The following is a 22,016-nucleotide window of genomic DNA, read 5'->3' on the forward strand; positions in this document are numbered from 1 at the left end:
AGCTGCCAGGTCAGGTGAGAGCAGTGGCCAGCACCCAGCAGCTGCTTCCTGAAAACAAACATGTAGGAAACCTGAAGTCCAACACAGAGGAAAACACTAAAGTGGAGGCTGAATTAAGGAATTATTCCTCCAAATCTGACTGCATGCCAGTGTTGAGCTCCCTGATTAAAAGGAGCAGGTTTCTCACCAGCTTCATGACGGAGAAGGTACAACATGAAAATAACAGGGGCCAGGAGAAGAATTTATTATAGAGAACCAGTGTTGCCTTGTTTTTCCTCATTCCTTGCAAGTTTCTTATTTTTAGGATAACAGATGATAACTTTGCAGATGCAATATCTATATTGCATGTCCATATCTATATCTATACTAGTCCAAGTAGTTCAATATATTTCTTTAAGGCAGGCTGATGTTTCAATAAAACTTCTGATGTCCAAGTGGCAGGCCTCAGATGAACGTATTTGGGGAAAGATTTGGGTTGGCATTTCATGCTTTGCTTAATCTTCCAGTACATGGTGGTGGGTATAACTGGGGTGTGAGTTTAGAAGTTTTATTTTTTAAAGCAATGGACCCAAAAGCAGGTGGTTGGCATTTGTAACCTGCCCTCTGAACTGGGCTGGAGCACACCAGAGCCCCAGGCCAGTACGCTGCTGTCACAGAGCACAGGACCAACGTTACCACAGGGACTTACACACCTGTGTGGCAAATAAAGCAGTGACCCAGCCCTAAAATTTGTCCCTTTGTACTCTGCCTGTCTGCAGCGAGCAGGAGCAAAGGCACAGACAGGCTGGCTGTGAAAGCTGGAAGCTCCTGCTGCTGAGCTGGGTCTGCAAATGAACCAACAGCGGGAGCTGGGCTTAGGGACTGAACTGTTTGGGTGGGGAGGTGGAATGGGGGAGAGCAGAGCAGAAATAGCTGGGGAGCAGCAGCTTGCATGAGAGAAACTGTAATTTCCAGGAATCCTGGGGCACATGCATGTTCATTGGGCTCCTGCTCCAGCTGGCACCTCTGGGCAGTAGCACCTGTATGGAAGGTGCTGGCCCAGACCCCGCAGTGTGGGGCTGGGGCAGCCAAAGGTGGCAGAGGAAATCAAGGAAGAGGCAGGAGTGACAGGAACATGAGTCCAATGGGATGGGAGGGATTAGAGTGGGCTTTTTCCAGCTTCCCCTGTAGTCCTTGTGCTGGGACTGTAGGGGGGGGTGGAAAGAAAGGGATGTGGATTGCAGGATCAGGTACTCGAGAGAAGAGAGCTTCAAGCCTTCATATTTTGGATTAAAAAGGATAACAACTATCCTGAGCTGTCAGTCTGGAGCACGGCTGGCACTTGGGTGGATACTTCACTTCTTTGTACTTCAACAGGTCTGTGCAGCCTCCTCTTACACCTCCTGAAGCAACACACAAATAGGAGGAGCTTGAACGGCTGACCTGCCCCTGAGGGCTCCTTCTAGAGCAGAGCCCCGAGTCCGATGTCCCTGCCCATTCCAGTTACCTCAGTGCTGCACCCAGCTGCTCTAAATCACAGCGTCTCATCTGTGACTGACAAAGCAAAGCACAAGGCAGAAAGTGCCAAAGCCAAGGGGTGGGAAGGACAGCAAAGAGGATAGGCAAAGGATAATTTCACAGAGCAGACAAGTGGCTTAAATTAGCAAGTTGTTTTGAGTGCACTGCTTATCCTTCTGGGACAGCAGAGGCAAGGAGGACCATGCTCGCTGTCTCCCACGAAAGTGCCTCGAAGAACCTGTTCTAACAATGGCTTTTCCCTGGGGTTATTTAGCTTTTCTCAAAGGATCAGTGTATTCAGAACTGAGCTTTGTCAAGCTGTTGCTGCTGTATCACCTGGAGTCGCTGCCAGGGACTCTGTTCACTCCACAGTGTTGATAGTAATTCTTTGGTGAAAGGGAGCTGCCTAAAGAGAGCTGTGAGGAGCACAGTGCTTCCCTTTTAATTGGGGAAAGGGGAATTTATACATGCATGAGACAGGTAAAATAGGCTCAGCTGGGGCATGCTTGCTGCTGTAATTGCTTTGGTTTTCAATGCACTTGAACACTTAATGTGAAACTAGCTTGTAGCATACCCAGACTATGGTACATCGAACAACTCAGCATCTTGCTTCTCATGCAAGTAGCACAGCACTTGCTTTGTTCTCTCTGAAGAGAATTCTGCTCCCCAGGTGAACTCTGGGACCAAACTAGTGCACATCCTGGCCTCAGCTCCAGGACAAGCTACTTACCAGCAGCAGGTAAGCAGTGAAAGGAGATTCTGGCTGACACAGACCTCAGCATAACTTGCCTTTTTGCCTCTAGGTCCTTGCTTTTCTTTTTGTTCAGTCTAAGCCGTGCATGGTCCTGTCTCTCGCCCTCTGGGCAAGGGATTTCAGGACTCTCTTGGAGAAGAGAGCTTACAGGTTTCAGCTGCCCACATCCAACCCCTTCTGCTACCCACTCACAACCCAGAGATGATGCAGTTTAAGCTGGGCTCTTCCAGTATGGACAGATGGCCCCATCCAGCGAGCCACTGACATTCCTGGGCAGAGCCTTTGACCACAGTGTGAGCACAGTGCTGAACCTCTGAATATGGGAGAGAGGATGACAAGCTCATCGTAGCTCAAGAGCCATACACAGCAATGCCAAGGTTTGCAAATTAAGAAAAAGCCAACAGCATTACAGATAAATGTATTTTAATTAGGATTAAATACTATCTCAAGGTATCTTGAAATCGCACTTGTACTGTACTATCAACAGCCAGAGGCAATAAAAAAAAAGTCTGAAAACGTAGAAGTTCTAACATCCAACACATGACAGTAAGTGCTGCCATTTAAAGCGACAAACACCGCTCCCAAGAACAGATACTCTTAGAGGAAAAAGTTGTAACATTTTTGTATGGACAAAAAAAAAGTAATTTGAAGACCAGAAGAAATATATTAGTGCCTGCCTTTTTAAAAGGGGTTTTTTTTTGTTGGTTTTTTTTGGTTTTTTTACATTAAATACAGTTTCCTTTAAAAGCAAGGTACTTTCTAAATTCATGGTTTATATACTGTATGTACACAAGAGCAGAACATTGTACAGTGTTTTTGGATAAAGCAGCACTAACTAGCTGTAAGCTGGTACGGTGTTGCTGACCCAAAAAGCAAGATGACAAGTTAAGCACTCTAGGAGAAGTATCTCCATGGTTGGTATGAGAAAAGTAAAGTATCATGTATGTACAAACTGACCATTCAAACAAACCCCGCCAACTCAACATCATTAGCCATGGAACTGCCCATGCTGCAGCTGATCAATGGAAGTCTGACTGCAAGCGCTGGTCTGAGACCCAAAGCAACCATTTCCTTTCAGTAACAAGGTGCATCACCCATGCAGAGAGCACTTGCACAAGTCATTATTGCAACATGTCCCCCCTGGGCTCCAGGGGGAGCGGATTCTTACTGCAGCCTCAAGCCAAGTAGCCACCTGCGGGTTTTTTGCACTATACAAAACACAAAATGCCCCAACCAAACCATATGAAATTGACATTAAAGCTACGTTAAGTATCTGTATGTGCACCTGGCCTTTCCGCCCACAGTTACAAATTAAAGCAGAAAGTTTGCACCCCACTATCACCAGTTCAGACTAAAATGGAGTGGCAGTGATTTCCATCATTAGTGCAACATTAACTCCTATACTCTATCAAAAGTGACTGACTGCTCTCCAGATGCACAACATGCGTATTCAGGTCTTACAAAACCAAGTCAGAACATTGTGCAGAAAACTGGTTTCAAGTTTGTAGCCTTTTTTCTTTTTGTCTACCCCATTAAAAACCCCATTAAATTCAGGAGTAGTTTGTGTCCTGTTCAAAGTCAATTGCATCAAAAAATGACTTTTTTTATTCTAGGGTTAGCAGTGGGGAGAGATTAAGGTTCTCCTTGTTACATGTACTTTTAAACATCATTCAGTTTACACCTTCAGAAGAGGTTATTTGCTGTACTTTCAGGACGTTGTTCACCCTTGTCTGAGACACTACACTGGTTTAAGGAACTGAATGTTTCTTCTTTGATGAGGACAGAAGTGAGACAACTTGTTTCTAAACTGCATAAACTTAAAAGTTTCAAGTTTTAATGGTGTAAAAAATCTGACATTCAATTACAGTTAAGAGAAACTTGCTACACAGCAAACTGCATCCAAATCTACCAGTTACTGATGGGACCTTTAAATTAACCATTAACGAGTTAGTCAAGGCATCCAGACCTGGAAACATCAGATCACTCAGCCAGTGAGCCAGCAACTCCCTCCCCCTTTTTCATGAGGCTTTAACAAGTGCAACTGATGTGACCTCAGCACTGGAGCCAACGACTCCAATCCCCAAAAAGGTTAGGGAGATCCTGTGTTAAGCCCAATGCAATATGCATTAGTGTCATGGAGCAGGAAGATCCCAGTGTCTACTTGTTAGAAGTTCACACAAATCATACAGATACAGACAGGATAAAACACAGACTCAAAAAGATCCATTATGCTTGAAGAAAATTCCAAATAAAATGACATCTTCTGCACAGCCCAGCCTCAGACACAGCCACACCTTTATCTAGTATAATAAACTCTGTAGTAAACTGTTTTTGACCTCCATAGAGAGTAGGAGTTGTCAAATTTAAGAAGATAAACTCCTCTCCCTGGGTACTGGTGGCTGCCAGCATACACTTCTTCGTGACAGTCTCGTCTGTACACAGGCACTATTTCATCTAGCTGAGGCTTGTTGGCATTCTTTTTGGCTTTTTCTTCACTGCTAGTATTTTCTGCAAGGGAAAAAAAAAGGGTGTCAGTGAACATGGGTGGATGCTTTACAAGAGAAAGTCAGACTAACCTCTAGTGGACAAGGCCCTCTTTGTTAGTTTAGGAATGAGAGGAGCCGCAGAGATTCCTACCAAGGCTGGGGCTGAAGCACTCAGAAGCAGGAAGAACACCAAACATGCTCACTTTATCATGATTTTTACAGTTTGATATTGAAACTCACCACACCCATCTCCCCAGCACAGCCAGGTCAGTTTGTAGAGATGCCAAACTCCAGTTTTCAATAAGACAACCACCCTCCACTGACTACCCCAGATTATTGGTAGTGATACCCAGAAAGCCACTGCTTCCTAAGTCAGGGCAGCTCCTTCCAAGCAAATCACATGCTCATTTCAAAACATTTTTGTGGTGGTATGCTGGACTTCCCCACAGGCAAAGGCTGTGACCTGTGTCTCAGCCACCATGAGGACTTGCTCTCTGAAGCTGTTTTGCTGCAGCCTCAAAGAAACTTCCTGGCTAGAAACATCTCTTGAACAGCAGGATGGGATTTTCCCCAAGGTTTCAGAGCGCAGATCTGCTGTGCTCTACTATAGCACAGGTTTCAGTTTAGTTTATTGAATAGTTAACTTAGGAAAAGGATTTCCCCAGCCTCAGCTGCTTTAAAAACATGACTCCAGCCAGATGGAAGCCAAGGAAAGTGGGAGATTACACACAAGACCATCCATGGGGGCTTCCCTCACAGTAAACTCTGACAGTTTATACACATTAGCGTGCTTACCTTCCTCTTCCTCCTCATCATCACTGGACTCGCTGACATGCACACTGACTGCAGTATTAGGGGAGTCTGTCCATTCAAAATACACCCCAAAACCAATGTCATAATTGTCTGTAGCAAACTCCCAAAAGAGGTAAGACCCCTCTTCATGAGTTGGTACTCTGACTGTAACCACTTCTCCTCGGCCCACGGTGATCACAGAGTCTGCATCCTGACGGATTTTTTCCTTGAAGTCTTTTATCTGGGGTCGTGTCCACATGGATGGGGCAGCAATCACTGGGACAGAATCTGGAGAGAGGGGAGGAAATAACTCCAGTTAGGTTTTGTTTTAGTTACTTATGCTGCATACTTAAATGTGCCTTAGGAGCACTGGAGGGCCCCAAGAATTAAAGTTGCTTCCAATTAATTTTGCAAGTCTGAACTCTGAAAAAATGTATGAAACAGTGCAAATTTAGTTGTAACACTACTAAGTGCTACCAGTTCACCCACCCACCACACTTAAACCAACAGTGCTTATGCAGAAAAGCCTCAGAAGGCAAATGTACAGCTACAGGTGACAGGTCTGTATTGCACAGAACCCCTCACTTAGAAGGAACTTTAAACAGTTTTGACCCCAGTTCAAATAAAACTGAGCATATTTCTGCCCAGAACAGCTTTGTGCTGGAACTTTTATGCTCCTTTCCTTCAAGTCGAGGGTGAAAGGAGGCTCTGGATCCCATCAGCTTGCTGAAATGCTTTTGCTGCTTCCTCTTTCCCTCACCTCCCAAAGCTGAGCTTTGCCTTTGCAATATTATTCTCCCATGAGAGACAGCAGCCCCAGGAATCAAATCTAGCCTTTCTGCAGGCAAATGAAGCCAAACAAAGAACCGTGGTAACCCCACTTAAACACCTGAACCCTAAGAAAGGCTTTTGCTATTTATTTTTAAAGAAGAAATTCAGCTAGTCCCACCTTTTGGTCCATTCTCCAGTGCTTCTTCCAAAACCTCTGCATCCAACTCTTTTTCAGGGCTGTCTGCATGTGCACTGGCCTGCCCATTAATGGATGGGGTGTCCCCTGGGGCAGGGCTGTTCACCTTCGATGCAGTAGTCAGGGGTGTCCCTGTTGCTGCCACCACTGCATCCTGCTGCTTCTGTAAGGCTGCCTAAAACAACAGGAATTTAAGTCAAGTACAACCAAACCCTCACAAGATGCCAGTTTTACACCTTCCAGCAGAAGGTATAAAGACAATTTAAAGAGAAAACCTCTCCCTTCACCCCAAAAGAGGGCTTGACCCAAAAGACCAGAAGCAGCACACATTAACCAGTTGCATCTACTCAGTACTACCAAGGGATGTGAAGTCACTTGCTTCTAGGCTGGTGGATACAACCTGAACCAAAAAATTCAATTTTCAAATTAATTAGGGTACACACAATACTCTTGAACTTAACTATGGAAGTTTTTCATTCCTATAACATTTCTTTCAAAGTTGGAAGTGTGGCTTGTTTGCTGGAATTTTTTTTTGCTGGCTGGAAAGGTTCCACCCAGCCTGAGCTCATCCAGGACTAAAGAGAGCTGAGGATTGAAAGTCTACTAGCTACTTGTCAATTTCTGAGTTAAACAGAGAACTCTCTTGAGCAACTTCCCTGTCCCTCGTTATCAGTCCAGAGAGACAACACAGGCTTTTTTTTGGGACAGGGAAAAGATATAAGCACCACTCTTTAAAGGATAACCTAGCAATCACGAGATTTTGATGAACAAGTGCAATATAGGTATCCTGCAGGAATATGAAGACAATATAGAAAAACCTCAGTTAAGATTTCAAATTTAAGCAATTGCAGAGATGCTGTCCAGATTTAACTTTCTACTACAGCAGTTTTGTGTCCTGAGAGAAAGTCATGTGGTGTGAACTTTTCTACAAAACTATTGCATACAGCCTTTCCAAAATTAATTGCATCAGAAGCTGATCTGTAAGCAGAACAGCACTTTCTGACTGCACTAACAGATCCCAATGCAGCTGAGTCACAGGCATCCAAATGAAGTATTCCTTGGAAGTGTTAGGGAAGCTACATGAGGGAAGTCCAAAGAAACTATAACAGGGCAGGAAGTCTCTGCCTTTCTTACAGCACTTCAGCTCCATCCAATCATGGTTTGGCTTGGAAGTGAGCTATAAAAATCATCTAGTTCCACACCCCTGCCATGGGAACAGACACCTTCCACTAGACCAGGTTGCTCAAAGCTCCATCAAATCTGTACATGAACACTTCCTGGGATGGGACTTCCACAGCTTCTCTGGGCAACCTGTGCCAGTGTCTGACCACCCTCACTGTAAAAAAAAAAAAAAAAGTCTTCCTTATGTTCAATCTAGACCTACACTCTCTCAGATTAAAACCTTTGCCCCTCATCCTGTCACTACAGGCCCTGGTAAAAAGGTCTTTCTTCATGTTTCTTATAAACCTCCTCTAGGTACTGAAAGGCTGCAGTGAGGTTTCCCCAGAGCTTCTTTTCCAGCCTGAACAAGCTCAGCTCTCTCATACTGTCTTCATAGGAGAGGTGCTCCGGCCCTCTGAGCATCTTTGTGACCTCCTCTGGACCTGCTCCAACAGGTTCATGCTCTTCTTGTGTTGGAGACCCCAGAATTGGATGCAGCACTCCAGGCAGGGTGTCATGAGAGCAGAGCAGAGAATCACCTCTCTCCCTCTGCCTTCTGGCCACACTTGTTTTCCTGCATCCCAGGATATGACTGACCTCCTGGGCTTCAGAAGTCCATTGCCAGCTCATATCCAGTGTTTCATCCACCAGCCCAGCTCTGCTCTCAACCCATTCACCCCCAAGTCTGTACTGATACTGGGGAGTGCCCAGACCTGACCCAGTGCAGGGGCTCGAACTTCATGAGGTTCCCATGGCTCCCCTCTTGGGACATTTCTTTGCTGAGGGCATCAGCCTCAACACAATACAAATGACACCACAGGAAATTAGTTACTGAAGTTTAGGTCTTTAGCTCAAGGACAGACCTCAGGCTGGCAGCCACAGTCTGTCTGCCACCCAAACCACAACCAGCTTATCGCAGGCAAGCAACTTCATCAGGTGCTAAAGTCAGACAATAGATGCAAAAGGAGAGAGAAGTCAGCAGTGCTCAGGCTGGCAGGGAGGAGCAAGCTCCAACCCAGCAGTGCTGCTACAGTGATGTGCATGCACGCTGAGCTAGGAACACAGGGCTGACCACAGCCTGCTGCTCTGCACAGACCTTCAGGAGAGTCACCTGAAGAGGTTTGTTCACGCTCACATGCACTGGTGTGTCATTAAATTACACACACACATCACCAACGCTGCAGCAGAGCACTTCACATTTGGTCTCCAACAATAACATTGCGCCAAGTCATTAGCAAAGACTGCTCAGAATTTTCTTAATTAACAGCTGCTTCAGAAAACCACTCCAAAAGATGAAACAAATAAAGGGGCTTTGGTGTTTGAACCTGAAGCAGCACTAGTCACTATGACAGTAGCTCTCCTTGTGGCAATTATCTTTCCAAGGCGATAACAGCAGGCAAGTTAATGCATCCCAGTGACAGCCCAGGACACGAAGCCCAGGCTCCCCAGCTGGCCAGCCATACCTGCTGCTGGGCGAGCTGGACCTGGTAGAGCTGCTGCATGTACTGCTGGTAGTGCTGCTCCTGGAGCTGCCGGATGAGGATCTGCTGCTGCTCGTAGTTGCCGGGATACTGCTGGGCCGCGTACTGCTGGAACTGCACGGCCGTCTGCGAGTTCAGCGCTGCCATGATCTGCTGCCTGCGGGGGGAGCACAGCACGGTTACCAACAGCTCAGGGCACTGGGGAAAGAAATCCCTGCACTTAACTGCCTTTGAGGCCCCTTCAGTCATTTCATTCCATTCCTGCAAAACCCAGGTGAAATAAACCTACATGTGTAAGGGACCAGAACCCAGAGCTAATGCAAATGTGAGTTTTGCCTAAAAATACACTGAGAACCTAAAGAAGGGAGCAACATTTTCCACCCAGTGTTTGGAAACATCAAATGTTAAAACAACAAGAGCTCTTACATAATTCTCAATCTGTAGTTTGATAAAGAGGTAGTGCTATAAAAAACCCACATGACTGAATTTCTCAAACAAGCAAAGGAAAAAAATCCACATATGCTTTTTCCAGAAACCACCCTTCCAGCAGACCTGCTAAAAATACTGGTAAGAACAATCCTGCTGTAGCACAGCACACCAATGCTTTTTGGTGAATCTAAGAAAAACACATCACATTACTATCTTAGTTTCCCTGGTCAGTATGCAAACAAGTATGAAAAACATGACTGACAGTGGCCTAATTCAGGAACAACAAAAAAAATGCTGCCATATGAGGCATCTGCATCTCCAGCAAACTCAACTGCTGAAACTTTAGGAGGAACACATGGGTTACATATGCACAGGCTGTTTTTCTCCTCTCTCCAAAGAACTAACAGGAACTCTATGGTAAAATGACTAGATAGATCCAGGGCCTGTCTCATGTTACATCCTTCAGTAACCAGCTATCAATGTTTCAGAGGAAGGAAGAAGTATCACACAATTGCAAGAAAAATTCTTTCCTTCCCACTCTTCTTCCATCCCCAAAAATTATGTTCTAAAGCATCAGTATTAGACTGGTGTAATATCCCAAAGAGCAAGATTTACTGCTTTTCAGCAAACTGTGACCAGTTTAGATACACTTGGTATCCACATTCCTTTTCTGTCTAAACTCTTTATCTCTGTAACCTGCTATGACCACTTAATACACAACTCCCATTCATGTAAAAAACCCCCTCAACTTCAAGGCATACCACACTTCTTGTTACTTAGCACTGTGCAACACTTTCGACTGTATATGTTAATTTATGTCTGTCTCTTACACTCCTCTGGCTCTCACCATGTTAAACAAGCAGTAAAACTTGAGGTTTAATTATTTGCTCCCTTCTCAAAACCACTACATAGCAAGCACAGGATCTACTTCAGAGACACCCCCTGCAAAGACATTTTTATTGTGGAAAATAGTTGCTGACTGATGTGGAACAGCTTTACTATTCTCCTAAATATCACGTGTGCAAAGCCAGATCTGTGTTTTCAGCATCTGGATGTGATGGGAACAATGAAATATAATCAGAACTGTATATTCCAAGTATACAATTGTCTCAAGTGCAAGGCAGTTATTTTCTTTGAAGTGTTGTTTGTTTCCACTACTCACTTCTGCTGTTCCATCCGAAGTCGTTCCTCCTCTATTCTCCTCCTCTCCTCTTCTTCCCTTCTCAGTCTTTCCTCTTCTTCTCGCCTACGTTTTTCTTCTTCCTTTTGTAACCGCTCCCGCTCCTCCTCTTCGCGCCGCCTTCGCTCTTCCTCTTCTCTTCTGCAACATCCACTCAATAAGCCATTCCAGCATTCCTACAATCCTAGGATGAGTTCTTTTCAACATGCTGCAACCTGCCTTTTGCCTGCCCAGTGAGGCTTTTTGTTTGGTATCATCTCCTCACACTTAAATGGGCCTGGAGAAGTGTCTCATGAAAAAACCACATCACTGCACTCAGCAGCATGACAAGGGGAGATTCTGTGTTACAATTTGATATTCATGCTAACCTGTTACTGTGCTACCTGTAGCAGAGAGCAGCAGAAAAAGCTGCCTGGAAGCTTTAAACATATCTTCCAAGCTTTAGCACATGTTCAGTAATGATGTGGGTATCATGGTTTAATAATCACATCTGGAAGCAATAATAAGACAGCCTTTGTCAAGCTGCTAACCCATATGAGGGGTTTAAATTTTAATAAAATTTAAAACCTGACAATTTAATGTTCTCTGTATATTTAGTCCACAGACATTTTGTGAAGCAGCTCTTCTTAAGCAGATAACAGTATCAGCAAAATTTTTAAAACTCCTAAACAACTGCTCACTACTGGCAAAGTAATAAGGCTTAAAGAGATCAAATGATACCACAGCCACCTACACTTCAAGCATTTCCCTTCCCAAGACAGCTCCAACCTAAGCTAAGCTGTGATACTGTCCACAGGCCAAGAGTTACACATTTCATAGATACCAACATCAAAGCACCCAAATGTTACCTTTTCTTTTCTTGCTCTTCTTTCTCTATCTTGTGGGAAGTGACATATGTCGAGAACAAGTGGCAGCACCTATGCAGGAGCTTGACAAATTCTGTCATAGCTTTTTGCTTTGACATGTTTCCAAGGGCAGCCCATTCCTTCCTGAGAGAGAGAAATCAGCTGAAATAACAGACTCAACTCTTTTCTGTAGTGAGTAGTAGTGAGCTCTGACAGCCCAGCAAAGAAAGAAAAAGTTGGGAGACTGGGAACCAAATTTTATCATGTGCAGTTTCAGAGAACCAACAGCTTCTTCCCAAAGACAGTAAAATGTTCTCTTCTGCCTGCACAAGAGCCACTCTTTCAAAGAGAGATAGCTCTTACATGAAATCTCATACATCCCATCAACCCTACTTTGAATGCTGAACTATGTCCAAAAAATTCCCAGCTACAAGTGAACCTAAAGTATTTTTTTAACCTTCTTCCACTCCAGTTTGTGGAAAAAAAAGCATACATTTTCCTGAATGAACAAACACAGTAACAACTATTGATTACAGCACTTCAGTTAGTTGAAAGAAACAGCCTTGTTCTTCCTAAGAAAAACTGCATCCATTTGTGCAAAAGCAGTGTACTGGACCTCAGAGAAGCCACTGCTGTGTTGCACATTGCCTTCACTCTAGAACACTAAAAAGAGCAACAATGAACATGAGAAGTACAGCCTGAGCTGCAAGCAACACAAGAGACATACCTGAGACTTCCCATGTCCCATAAAAGATTTACTCAGAGTTTGAATCCATTAGGTATCTGACTTCAGAAATTATCTCTGGTGTTGGGACAACCTATGGCAAATGCTGCTACCACTGGCAAAAGGCTTGGCCAGCTGTAACCATGGTGTGGAGTTTGGATGAAACAGGGGTCTGCACATTAATGCATCTTAGACTGTTATGAGAAACTGGACTGTCAGCACAGCAGCTTCTAGTGTGGTTGAAAAAAAATCCCAAACAATCTTCTGTTCCTGTACTGAACACTTCTAAGATGTATTTAAAGAGGCCACTTTCACTTCCCACTAGCATAGACATACAGGAGATAACCCACATACTTGTAGAAATTGGATGATGTTATCTTCACCCAGGAAAAGCAGAGTTAAGACCAACAAAAGCACCTGCCCTTTTACCTTCTATCATTCCCCAGCACATCAAAGAATCCAACTTCAGGGCAAGTGTCAGGGTTGTAAGGTCCCAGCAGAACCTGCTTGTGCAGTGCCACAAGTTTGAGCTTTTCTTCATATGTTGGATGAAAGGCTTTGCCATCTTTTTCTGTAGGAAAAAAAAGAAAATTTCACTGTTGTGACTAATTAAGCACAAAATAGGAATGAGGATGTTGCATAACCATTACCGTGATTTTCACCATTAAAAAAAAAAGAAAAAAGTTAAAAAGTCAAGTCACAAAAGGTTAGACAAATTAAGTCAGTTCTATTTAAATAAAATACAGATCTGTCCAGAAGAAACACATCTACTTCAGCTAATGAAAACTTCAGTGCAGAGTGCTTTGCATCCCACTATCTACAGTCAGCCTTAGTGAGTCAGTTATCACATAAATATTTACATTAATTTGTTGAACGTCACACTATATGGATCTATATCTCCGAAATATTTAAAAACCTTAACTGAATTCAAGTGTGTCTGCCAAGTCTACTCTAGTGTGCACAGGAAGGATTTTCCATAAAGAAACACATGATGTTAAATTTATAAATTGCTCTCCTTTCATGCTCTTCACATTGATGAAAGCTGAACAACCAAGGTTGAAGGCAAGGGAAACTGCAGAGAGGAAAAATTAGGAGTCAAGGAGAGTTTTCCCTGAGGGAATACAACTGCTGCCCTTGGCCAAGGCAGCTGGAATAGCCCCTCACAATGAAAAGCCTTGCAGCTGACTCCATCAGCACGAACACATACAGTGAACTCTGACAATAAGAAGGCAACATAAGCCTGAACATGTTCCAGTGGCTCCACAGGAACATCTTCTGAAGCATTCTCGGTTAGATCCCACCACGCTTTTACTGGTAAGAAGATACTTGCATTGATTTAAAATGATATATGAATTACTCAGCTAGGACTTACTTCAGCACATTTAAATTGTCAAAACAAATCAAAGAAACAGGAATTGCTGTATGTGACTACACTGCTCATTAAGAAAAAGACATTTTTCTTGAAGAGGAAAACAAATAAATAAGCACCATCTCCTTTTGGAAGGGCTGAAATGAGGAAGCTACTACCAGAGGTAAAAGACTGTCACTTCCCATGACTGCACTGCTCTCAGTGTAATTGGGAGCTGGAGACAAAGCTGCCACTCAATCCCAGTTCTCCTTTGGAGCAAGTTGTTTACAGCCCCAAACCGAACAGTCCACACCTAAATTTCAGGCTGACACACACTGCAAAATTGCTTGGCTGACACTTGTGAACAGTTATTAACAGGAAAAGAAGCAAATACTTCTGGAAATCAGACACAATCCCAGCAGCAAAGTGCTTGCAGATCACAGCAAGACACTATTTTTGACAGAGAAAGTTCAGTACATTGCTGGACTTACTCAGCTGAGACATCACAAGGAACCACTACATGCATGCCATTTGTTTTGAAGCCACAATCAAATGATTAGGAAGGCAAACATTAAATTACTTATTATTCATTCCTAGAAGTTCATATCGCTCTTGCAGAATTTCAAGTATTTGCTCTTGCCCCAGTGTCACACAACCTTACAGCAAATACAGCTGCCAGCTTCACAAACAGAAGCCTTTCTCCACAAAAATATCTACTTCCAAAAATATCTGGTGGGGTTGAAAGTGGGGGGCAGTGCATGTAAAAACTGAACCAGAGTCTACTCAGTGTTATACACTGAAAGGACAAGAGGCACCTGACACAAACTGAAGTACAGGAAATGCCACTTAAGCATTTTTGTGGGGTTTTGTTTGTTTGCTTTAAGTTGTTTTTTTTATGATGTTGTTTTTGTTTTTTAAACTGAGAGCGATTGAGCACTGGAACAGGTTGCCCTGAGAAGTTTTAATGTCTCCATGATTGGAGATGTTCAAAACCCAAATGGAGACATTGCCATGAAGCCTGAACTGAAAAGGAGGGCTAAACCTGACAATCCCCAGCAGTCCCTTCCCACCCCAAGTTTGTGATCCTTAAGGGATGCAAATCACCTCAAGCTTTCAACTCCTGCTCTCAGGCCTTCCAAAGAGCCTCTTTGCTTTTCCTCAATTCTTCACACTCAACTCAGAATTTACTTATTAGGTAACAAGCACTTCCATTAGCCTCAATAAACAGCATGTACTTTTAAGCAATACTTAATATCCTGGGGCAGTGTGCTACAAAGCAAGTCAATTGACAAAGGTACTACACTGAAATTTTGCCAGGCTTCTGAGCAAAGTGTGGTTCTCAAGGGGGTCCCTATAGCACAGTTTACTTTTCACAACCTGTGTACCTGTATCTGTCTGGCAAAACACACAGCTATTTGCTGTACTAACCTGCTACCTAAGCCAGATTACATCATCAGTATTTGAACTCACTCCTGAAGAGAGTTGAAGGGAAAAAACCTTCATTTCCCATGCAATGCACAGCACATCTGCATTTTCACAGAACAGAGAAGTCAGACCTCATGCCCTAATTACTGTGAGAAGCCAAAATCTGCATTTACAAAGAACGGTGACCCAAGGGAAGAACAACAAACAAGCTAAATAAGAGAGGGAAAGAGACAGAGGAGAAAAACACAAGACAGGCTTTCGGTGACTTGTAGATAATGTAGCATAGAAGCAAATTATCAGAAAACCACTTGTAGCCAGTCAGTGAAGTTAAGTTTCATACTATTTTGCAGTTAAACTCTACAGCATGAACCACACTGTATAATCATCCCAAGGATTTGGAATTGTTGGTGTTTAAATGAACCAGAGGACCTGAACTCATCTGTGAAGTCAAATATGCCAAAAGGAGCATTAGTGTGTCTAGACAAGTACAAGTGCCAAATGTATGCAAGCATCCGTGAACGCACCATTTCAGCAGGCATTACCCACACACCTCATACGGCTGTCGGGAAGTGGAAGAACATCAAAGAGCTCCAGGGAACATACTGAGAAATCCAGAGGACCTGCACAGCAGTAATACAGCAAATGTACAACCTTCCCTATGCCACCGGTACCCCTGACCCAACAAGGCCAGGAAGGCACTCAGTTTTCAACCACAACAGAAAGATGAAGCTGTTACTAGTAATGAGAGGGGCTTTTGTCACTATGTGGCACTGTATTATTGACATGAATTGATAAAAACCCGCATATTTAGACATAAAGGAGTTTAAGAAATATGCTTAAGAGACTGCATTGTGCAAGATACTTTTAGTCCAGTGTAACTTCAGTTTTTCTCCCCCTGTAAGAAACACAGCACACCATGCTGCACCTTCCACGCCAACTTCACCTACCACACCCACTCTAAATGCCTGATTTCCTTGGGACAGCATTCAGTTGAGTCATCTAGAAGCAGCTAGAAAACAGTTTGTGAAGTGTGGTTTTTCACCTCATAGCTTTTAAAAGCAGAAATCACATATGTCAATTCTATTCATTTGCAAAGTTTTAATGAGTGAGACCAAAACTGAGAAGTGTGAGGACTGACCTGCTGCCTGCAGATCCCAGTACACCCTTACACTCCTAATCCTCCTCTCCTGAAAGTGTGTTCTGCATCAACAGAAGAATTACTGACTGGCCCTTCCAATTAAATATGATCAAAGCTCAACTTCACAAATGTAGATACATTATAGAGGTTTTCATATTCTTGAAAACAAGAGCCTACTTAACTTACGAATTACAATCATGCCATCAAATTAGTGCTCAAAAAAAAGAGGTCAAACAATTAATTGAGAATGATGTTTTGCTGAGGCTGAAGATGCATTCTTGTTAGGATAAGAGGAAATAACTCAGAGCAGTCAAAGAAAATTAGAGTACTTAACATTCCAGGAGAGCTTTTAGATACCAAAATGATATGGTTTGTGTACTGTCTGCTCAGATGTGCTGCACTGCAAATCACTTTAGACAGTGCACGAACACTTCAGGGACTGTCATATATTGAAGGTTGGCCGCATTGGTATTTCAATGACAGGATGTGGAAAACAACAAAGCCGGGCTGATCCTGGGATAGATTTGCTGGCAGACCTATGCAAGCCACCCTCTCCTGCTTCAGGACAGAGCTTGAACAGGTTACCTTCACTGGCATAACCTGTACCAAGGAAGCAGAATAAGCAGAATAATCAGAGACACTTCTACTGTGCCAGTTGCCCCAGGGCTCACAATTACAGGCAGTCCTAGAGACAAAGAAATGTACAATGACTGTAACATGACTGTTCTCCACTGCACACTGGATCCAGCACAGTGGAGCAGCCTCTTAATGGCAGCCAAAATGCTGCTTGACCCGCACTAGGCTTAACAGAGCAGGAAGGGAAAGAAGGCTCTTATTTCCCACAGAAAAATGTACTGGAACACGGTTACCATCTATTTTCTATGCCTCTGTTATTCTGAAAAGCTCTCTTCACAAGCCATAATGAATGTTAAAAAAAAAAAAAGATAGTGCACATCTCCAGCACAGCCTAAGGCCTGACAGTGAAGTGACCCAGGGTAAAGCATTTTAGATCTGCTTTAGATTTGTCTTTATCAGAGACAGAATAAAGTAGCTTTTGAGTCTCTTTAATATCCTAGCCTAGTTTCTGTCGTGCTCTGCACATTGTTTACACACACGCTCATCCTGTCTTGTCTCTGAGCAACTCTGTTAGCTGCATTATGCCACCACTGACAAGTACTAGCAGTCATTGTAATAAGCAAACTCGAAGTATTTTGATCAGATTCAACTTCTCTTGGAAGAAAGTACACCCTGAGCTACAGACAACTCAGGCTGCACACTGAAGCAGAAAAGACGCTGCTTAACTATTAGCGGAGTTTTTAGAAGAATGGTCAGAAACGAGGTCTCAGCACTGACCTATTAACATGGGGCACCCTTCAGATAGATATATGGCCTCTGGAAGTACAGGAGGAATCCCTGTTTGCTCCTTGGCATGCATGGGGCTGCTAACCAAGTGTGCCCACTTGCACAGTTGTTCTAACAGCAGATGCATGAAAATAATTTGGAAACGAGACCACTTATTTTTGGAGCTGCGCAGATACAGAACAAGCTGGCAGAATCAGTAACCCAAGTATTACAAGCTCCTGTAGCTCCCCATCAGATCTATAAATAAAAATCTTCGTGTTATGTCACTTTCAGGAAGAAATCTACAGATGAAATGATAGGCAATGACTCTGAGTGAGTTATTCCAGCCATAAGGATAAAGAAACAAGGTTTTCACTGGAAAGATTGACAGTACAATTGAATGGGGAAAATTCTCCTCTTATGAGCAAATCCTTGAGTTACAAGAAATTTCAGAAGGCTAAAAAAGGAGTGGGAGTAAGCTGAAACATGTCGATATTAAGTTTTGATTAAAAAGACAGCACAAAAAAACCATTGCTAAGACTGTACAAGGCAAGGAACTGGAACCTACACACAAGTAACACCCCACAGACTTCACCATTCAAGAGGAGATAAAGTCAGAACATAAATTCTGTTAAAACATGTGATAAAATAGATATAGGTTATTGCTTATCTACATAGCAGTAATACAGATTAAGTCATTCACAGCACTTTTGCACTGTAAACACACTTTACACTGTAAACACAGGTTCCTGTAGAGTATTCAACCCAAGACAGAAGACCACAGCTGACTGAGACAAGGAATTTGCTACTGCAGAGACATTTCTTTCTACACCATTAAACAAAACCAGAACTCTTTTGAGCAACTTCTTTTACAGAAAGGAGAAAGAGACATTAAGTACAATGCTTCCACAACCTGATAACCTATGATAAAAGAGGAAAAAAAATATAAGATCTTACAATCTCTTACTTTTTTTACAGCTCAAAGAAATAATACCTCTGTGTATTAGCATGCTAACAAAATAACTGCTTTGTGGAAGGGCATCAGAACAGAGTCAAAGAACCAGGGCTTAAGAAAACTGCTTAGAGCCTTACATGCTCCTAACAGCTAGCAGGTGCAGGTCAGCCAATGTGAAGAAAACACAACTTTGTCCTTCCAGCAGCATTTCCACCTGCCAGCAGTGCCCTTAGAAGAGGCAGCCTCTCTGGGAGGTCATCTAGCAATTGACTGCCACAAGACCGACCTTTCCAAGTGCAGAGCTTGCCTTCCCTAGTGCAGGCATGCGGCTGGGCTCCCTGCTCCACCTGAAGCAGAGTGTGCCTGAGAGCCACGGGAGCGACACATCACTGAAACGTGCTCAATGCAGTGAGCATAGCTCTTCCCCCGAAACACCACAGCCCACTTCCCCCTCCGGAGGAAACCAAGTGTGGCCAGCTAACTCCAGCTTCCCACAGAAGCAAACCTGGCTGCAGGGGATCCCAGGAAAAACACTCCAGGTCTCTACCCCAGGTATTCTGTGGCTGCCTCCTGGAGTCATGGCAGCACACAGAACCATAGAATCATCTAGGTTGGAAAAGACCTCTGACAACATCGACTCCCAACTTAAGACCGAACACCACCATGTAAACCGGACCATAGCACTGAGTGCCACGTCCAGTCCTTCCTTAAACACTTCCAGGGACGGTGACTCCACCACCTCCCCGGGCAGCCCATTCCAATGCCCAATCACCCTTTTTGTGTAGAAATTCTTCGTAATGTCCAACCTAAACTTCCCCTGGCGCAGCTTAAGGCTGTGTCCTCTCGTCCTGAAGCAGCACAGCCAGCCCTGGAGCTGGCATGCTGAGGAGAAGGCACGACACCTCCCGCCAGGACGCGGGCTGTCAGCAGGGGCGGCACCACCCACGGCGAGCGCTCCTCGCCCACGTCTGCGAGCTTTCCCTTCCCGTGCCACCAGCACGGAGCTTTGTGGCTCCGATTTTAGGCCGGGTGCTGCACACCCCCGGCAGTGCCCGCCGGCCCCGCCGAGCGGCCACACCGCGGCCCGGGGCAGCCTCTCCTCCCGCCCCCCGCCCCGGCTCACGTCCGGCACCAGGAAAAGCGCATCCCCGCGGGCCGCCAGGACACGCTGCTCGCCACGGCACACCGAGCCCTCCCGGGGCTGCCCCCCGCGGCTCCCCGGTGCCGGTGGCTGCCCGGGCTCTGGCGGGGGGCGGTGCGGGCCGGGCCGGCGGCCGGGCTCACCTTTGAAGAAGCGCAGCGCCAGCCCATAGAGCTCCTCCAGCGCGAAGCCCCAGCACCGCTCCAGGCTCAGCGCCGCCTCCTCCGCCGCCTCGCCGCCGGCCTCCGCCGCACCCGGGGAACCGGGGCCCGCTCGGCCCCGCCCCGCCGCCGGCTCGCCCTGCGCCGGCCGCGCTTCGCAGGGCGGCACCTCGGCGTTGGGGCTCAGCGTCAGCCCGTCCACCGAGACCTCGAGCCGGTCCGAGCTCAGCACCGCCGCCATCCTCCGCCGCCTCCCGCCCGCCCTCCGCCTCCTGCTCCGCTGCGGCGGCCACGTCCCGACTTCCCGTCCCCTCCGACCCGGATCTTCCGGGCCCGCCCACGGCCCCGCCCCGCTCCGCCCCGCGCCGCGGCTGCCGGGCCGCGGGGTGCGCCCGGGGAGGCGGCTGGCGGCCCCCTCGCCCCCTCCCCTCAGGGACACTGCCTGCTCCTGGGGCTGGGCTGCCGGACCCCGGGAATCCCGGGCCGTGACTGTCTGCGGGAGCCGCCGCCGGCCGCCCTGTCCGCGCTTCTTGGTTACTTCATAGACGGGATAATGTTCTTTCAGCAGCGTTATCCCCCTCATGAGGAGAGACTGCGGGATCTGGGCCTGTTAAGTCTGGAGAAGACAAGACTGAGAGGGAATCTCATGAATACATAAAAACACCTGAAAGTGCCGAGACTTTTCGGTGGTGCCCGCAGGGTGACAGGACGTGGAGCAATGGCCATAAACTGTAACACAAGAAGTTCCACCTCAACACCTCAGCCTTTTGCACTGAGGGTGGCAGAACACTGGGACAGGCTGCCAAAGGAGATCTTGGAGTCTCTCTCTCTGGAGACATTCAAACCCCACCTGCATGATTTCCTGTGTCACCTGCTCCAGGTGACCCTGCTTTGGCTGGGGGTTGGACTGGGTGATCTCCAGAGGTCCCTTCCAACCCTGGCAATTCTATGATTCTGAGAAAGCCTTTTGCTCCAGCTGGAAGGTGGTGTGGGGTCTGCCACTGACCTCCTCCTCACTCCGAAATCATGCTTCAGGCCTCACGCAGGAGAGGAATGCAATGAGCCAGAGAAAGGAAAAAAGAGCACAAGGCAATTACTTCTCCAAGAGCTGTATCTGCAATTAGCTCACTCCCTTGTGACTGTGAAACACCGCTTACAATAATACTATTATTGTGTGCTGTGGAACGGGAGAGAGTTGCTCTCGTACACGACTGAGGGGGTTTATTCCCAGCACACACAATCTTCCTTGCGGAATTTTGAGAGAGACTTCTCAGCCAAACCAAGGTTCAGGCTACATGCCTGGGAAGTGCCACATCCATGTCTGGTGGTTCGTGAAGCCAGTGCTGAGGAAAAGAACTGCACACCTCTGCAGCCTCCTGAAACTCAGGGGTGTGGGTCTCACCTGTTCCCCCCCCCAGACTGCACCCCCTTCTAGGGTTATCCCCTGAAGTTTGTCATTCTGCCTAGTTTATCTACCATTCAAAGTGGATTTGGATACATCTGTTGATCTCTCAGGAAAGTTGAAGAAATTTTATTGTCACACTTACAAAGTGCTTTGAAGCCTTTGAGTGAAAGGGACAAGAAACATAAAGCTTTAAATTAAATTACTTCATTTCCACTTAGTATTTAGTGGGAGACTGAATGCCACCCAGGGCACTGTTTACTACACATGGGGCAGAATTTGGTTCGGATAATGAGTCACCTAAGTGTCAAAATAAATTTTACAGCTAACTGGAAATCCTTTGTACCCTTTTCACTAGCATTTTTGTTTATTGAGAATCAAATGTAACATGTTATGGTTTGCTTTTTCCTGCCAAAGACTGCAGAATGAGGCTGTACCATCCCCTTTTATTGGTTGGAGCTCTCCAGAGCACACAGTTCTCTGTAGACTATTTGGTGCTACCTCACAGACCAGTCTAACAGCAGAACAGATGATTTTATCTCCTCATACAAGCCTGCACCCTGCCTTATGGGTCTGTCACTTTGGCCTCATATCCAGCTTCACTTTAACATTTAATAGTTAATTTATAAATCACTTCTATTGAAACTTCAGCTTTCAAAGTTTTGGTCTGACACATTTCCTGCTTGGCTTGAGGAGTTTGCACTTCATAAATATTTTCTTCTGGCATCAATTCTACACTCTGATCCATAGTTCCTGCTGTAGGAAACTCTAAATTCTTTACCTTTAAAA

The 22,016-nt window shown here is 45.3% G+C and overlaps 1 protein-coding gene across 1 annotated transcript; it reads right to left on the minus strand.

Moving 5' to 3' along the window:
* Nucleotides 1-2,657: 2,657 nt before the first annotated feature.
* ACBD3 (acyl-CoA binding domain containing 3) lies at nucleotides 2,658-20,088 on the minus strand. Its single transcript, XM_069009281.1, has 8 exons — nucleotides 19,808-20,088; nucleotides 12,746-12,887; nucleotides 11,596-11,736; nucleotides 10,730-10,888; nucleotides 9,121-9,295; nucleotides 6,479-6,671; nucleotides 5,533-5,817; nucleotides 2,658-4,759 (listed from the first exon to the last, which is right to left on the minus strand). The coding sequence occupies exons 1-8, from the start codon at nucleotides 20,064-20,066 to the stop codon at nucleotides 4,548-4,550; spliced, it is 1,566 nt and encodes a 521-aa protein (XP_068865382.1). The 5' UTR covers nucleotides 20,067-20,088; the 3' UTR covers nucleotides 2,658-4,547.
* Nucleotides 20,089-22,016: the final 1,928 nt, after the last annotated feature.

This window comes from Aphelocoma coerulescens, chromosome 3 (assembly GCF_041296385.1).
Source record: "Aphelocoma coerulescens isolate FSJ_1873_10779 chromosome 3, UR_Acoe_1.0, whole genome shotgun sequence".
NCBI classification, from domain to species: Eukaryota; Metazoa; Chordata; class Aves; order Passeriformes; family Corvidae; genus Aphelocoma; species Aphelocoma coerulescens.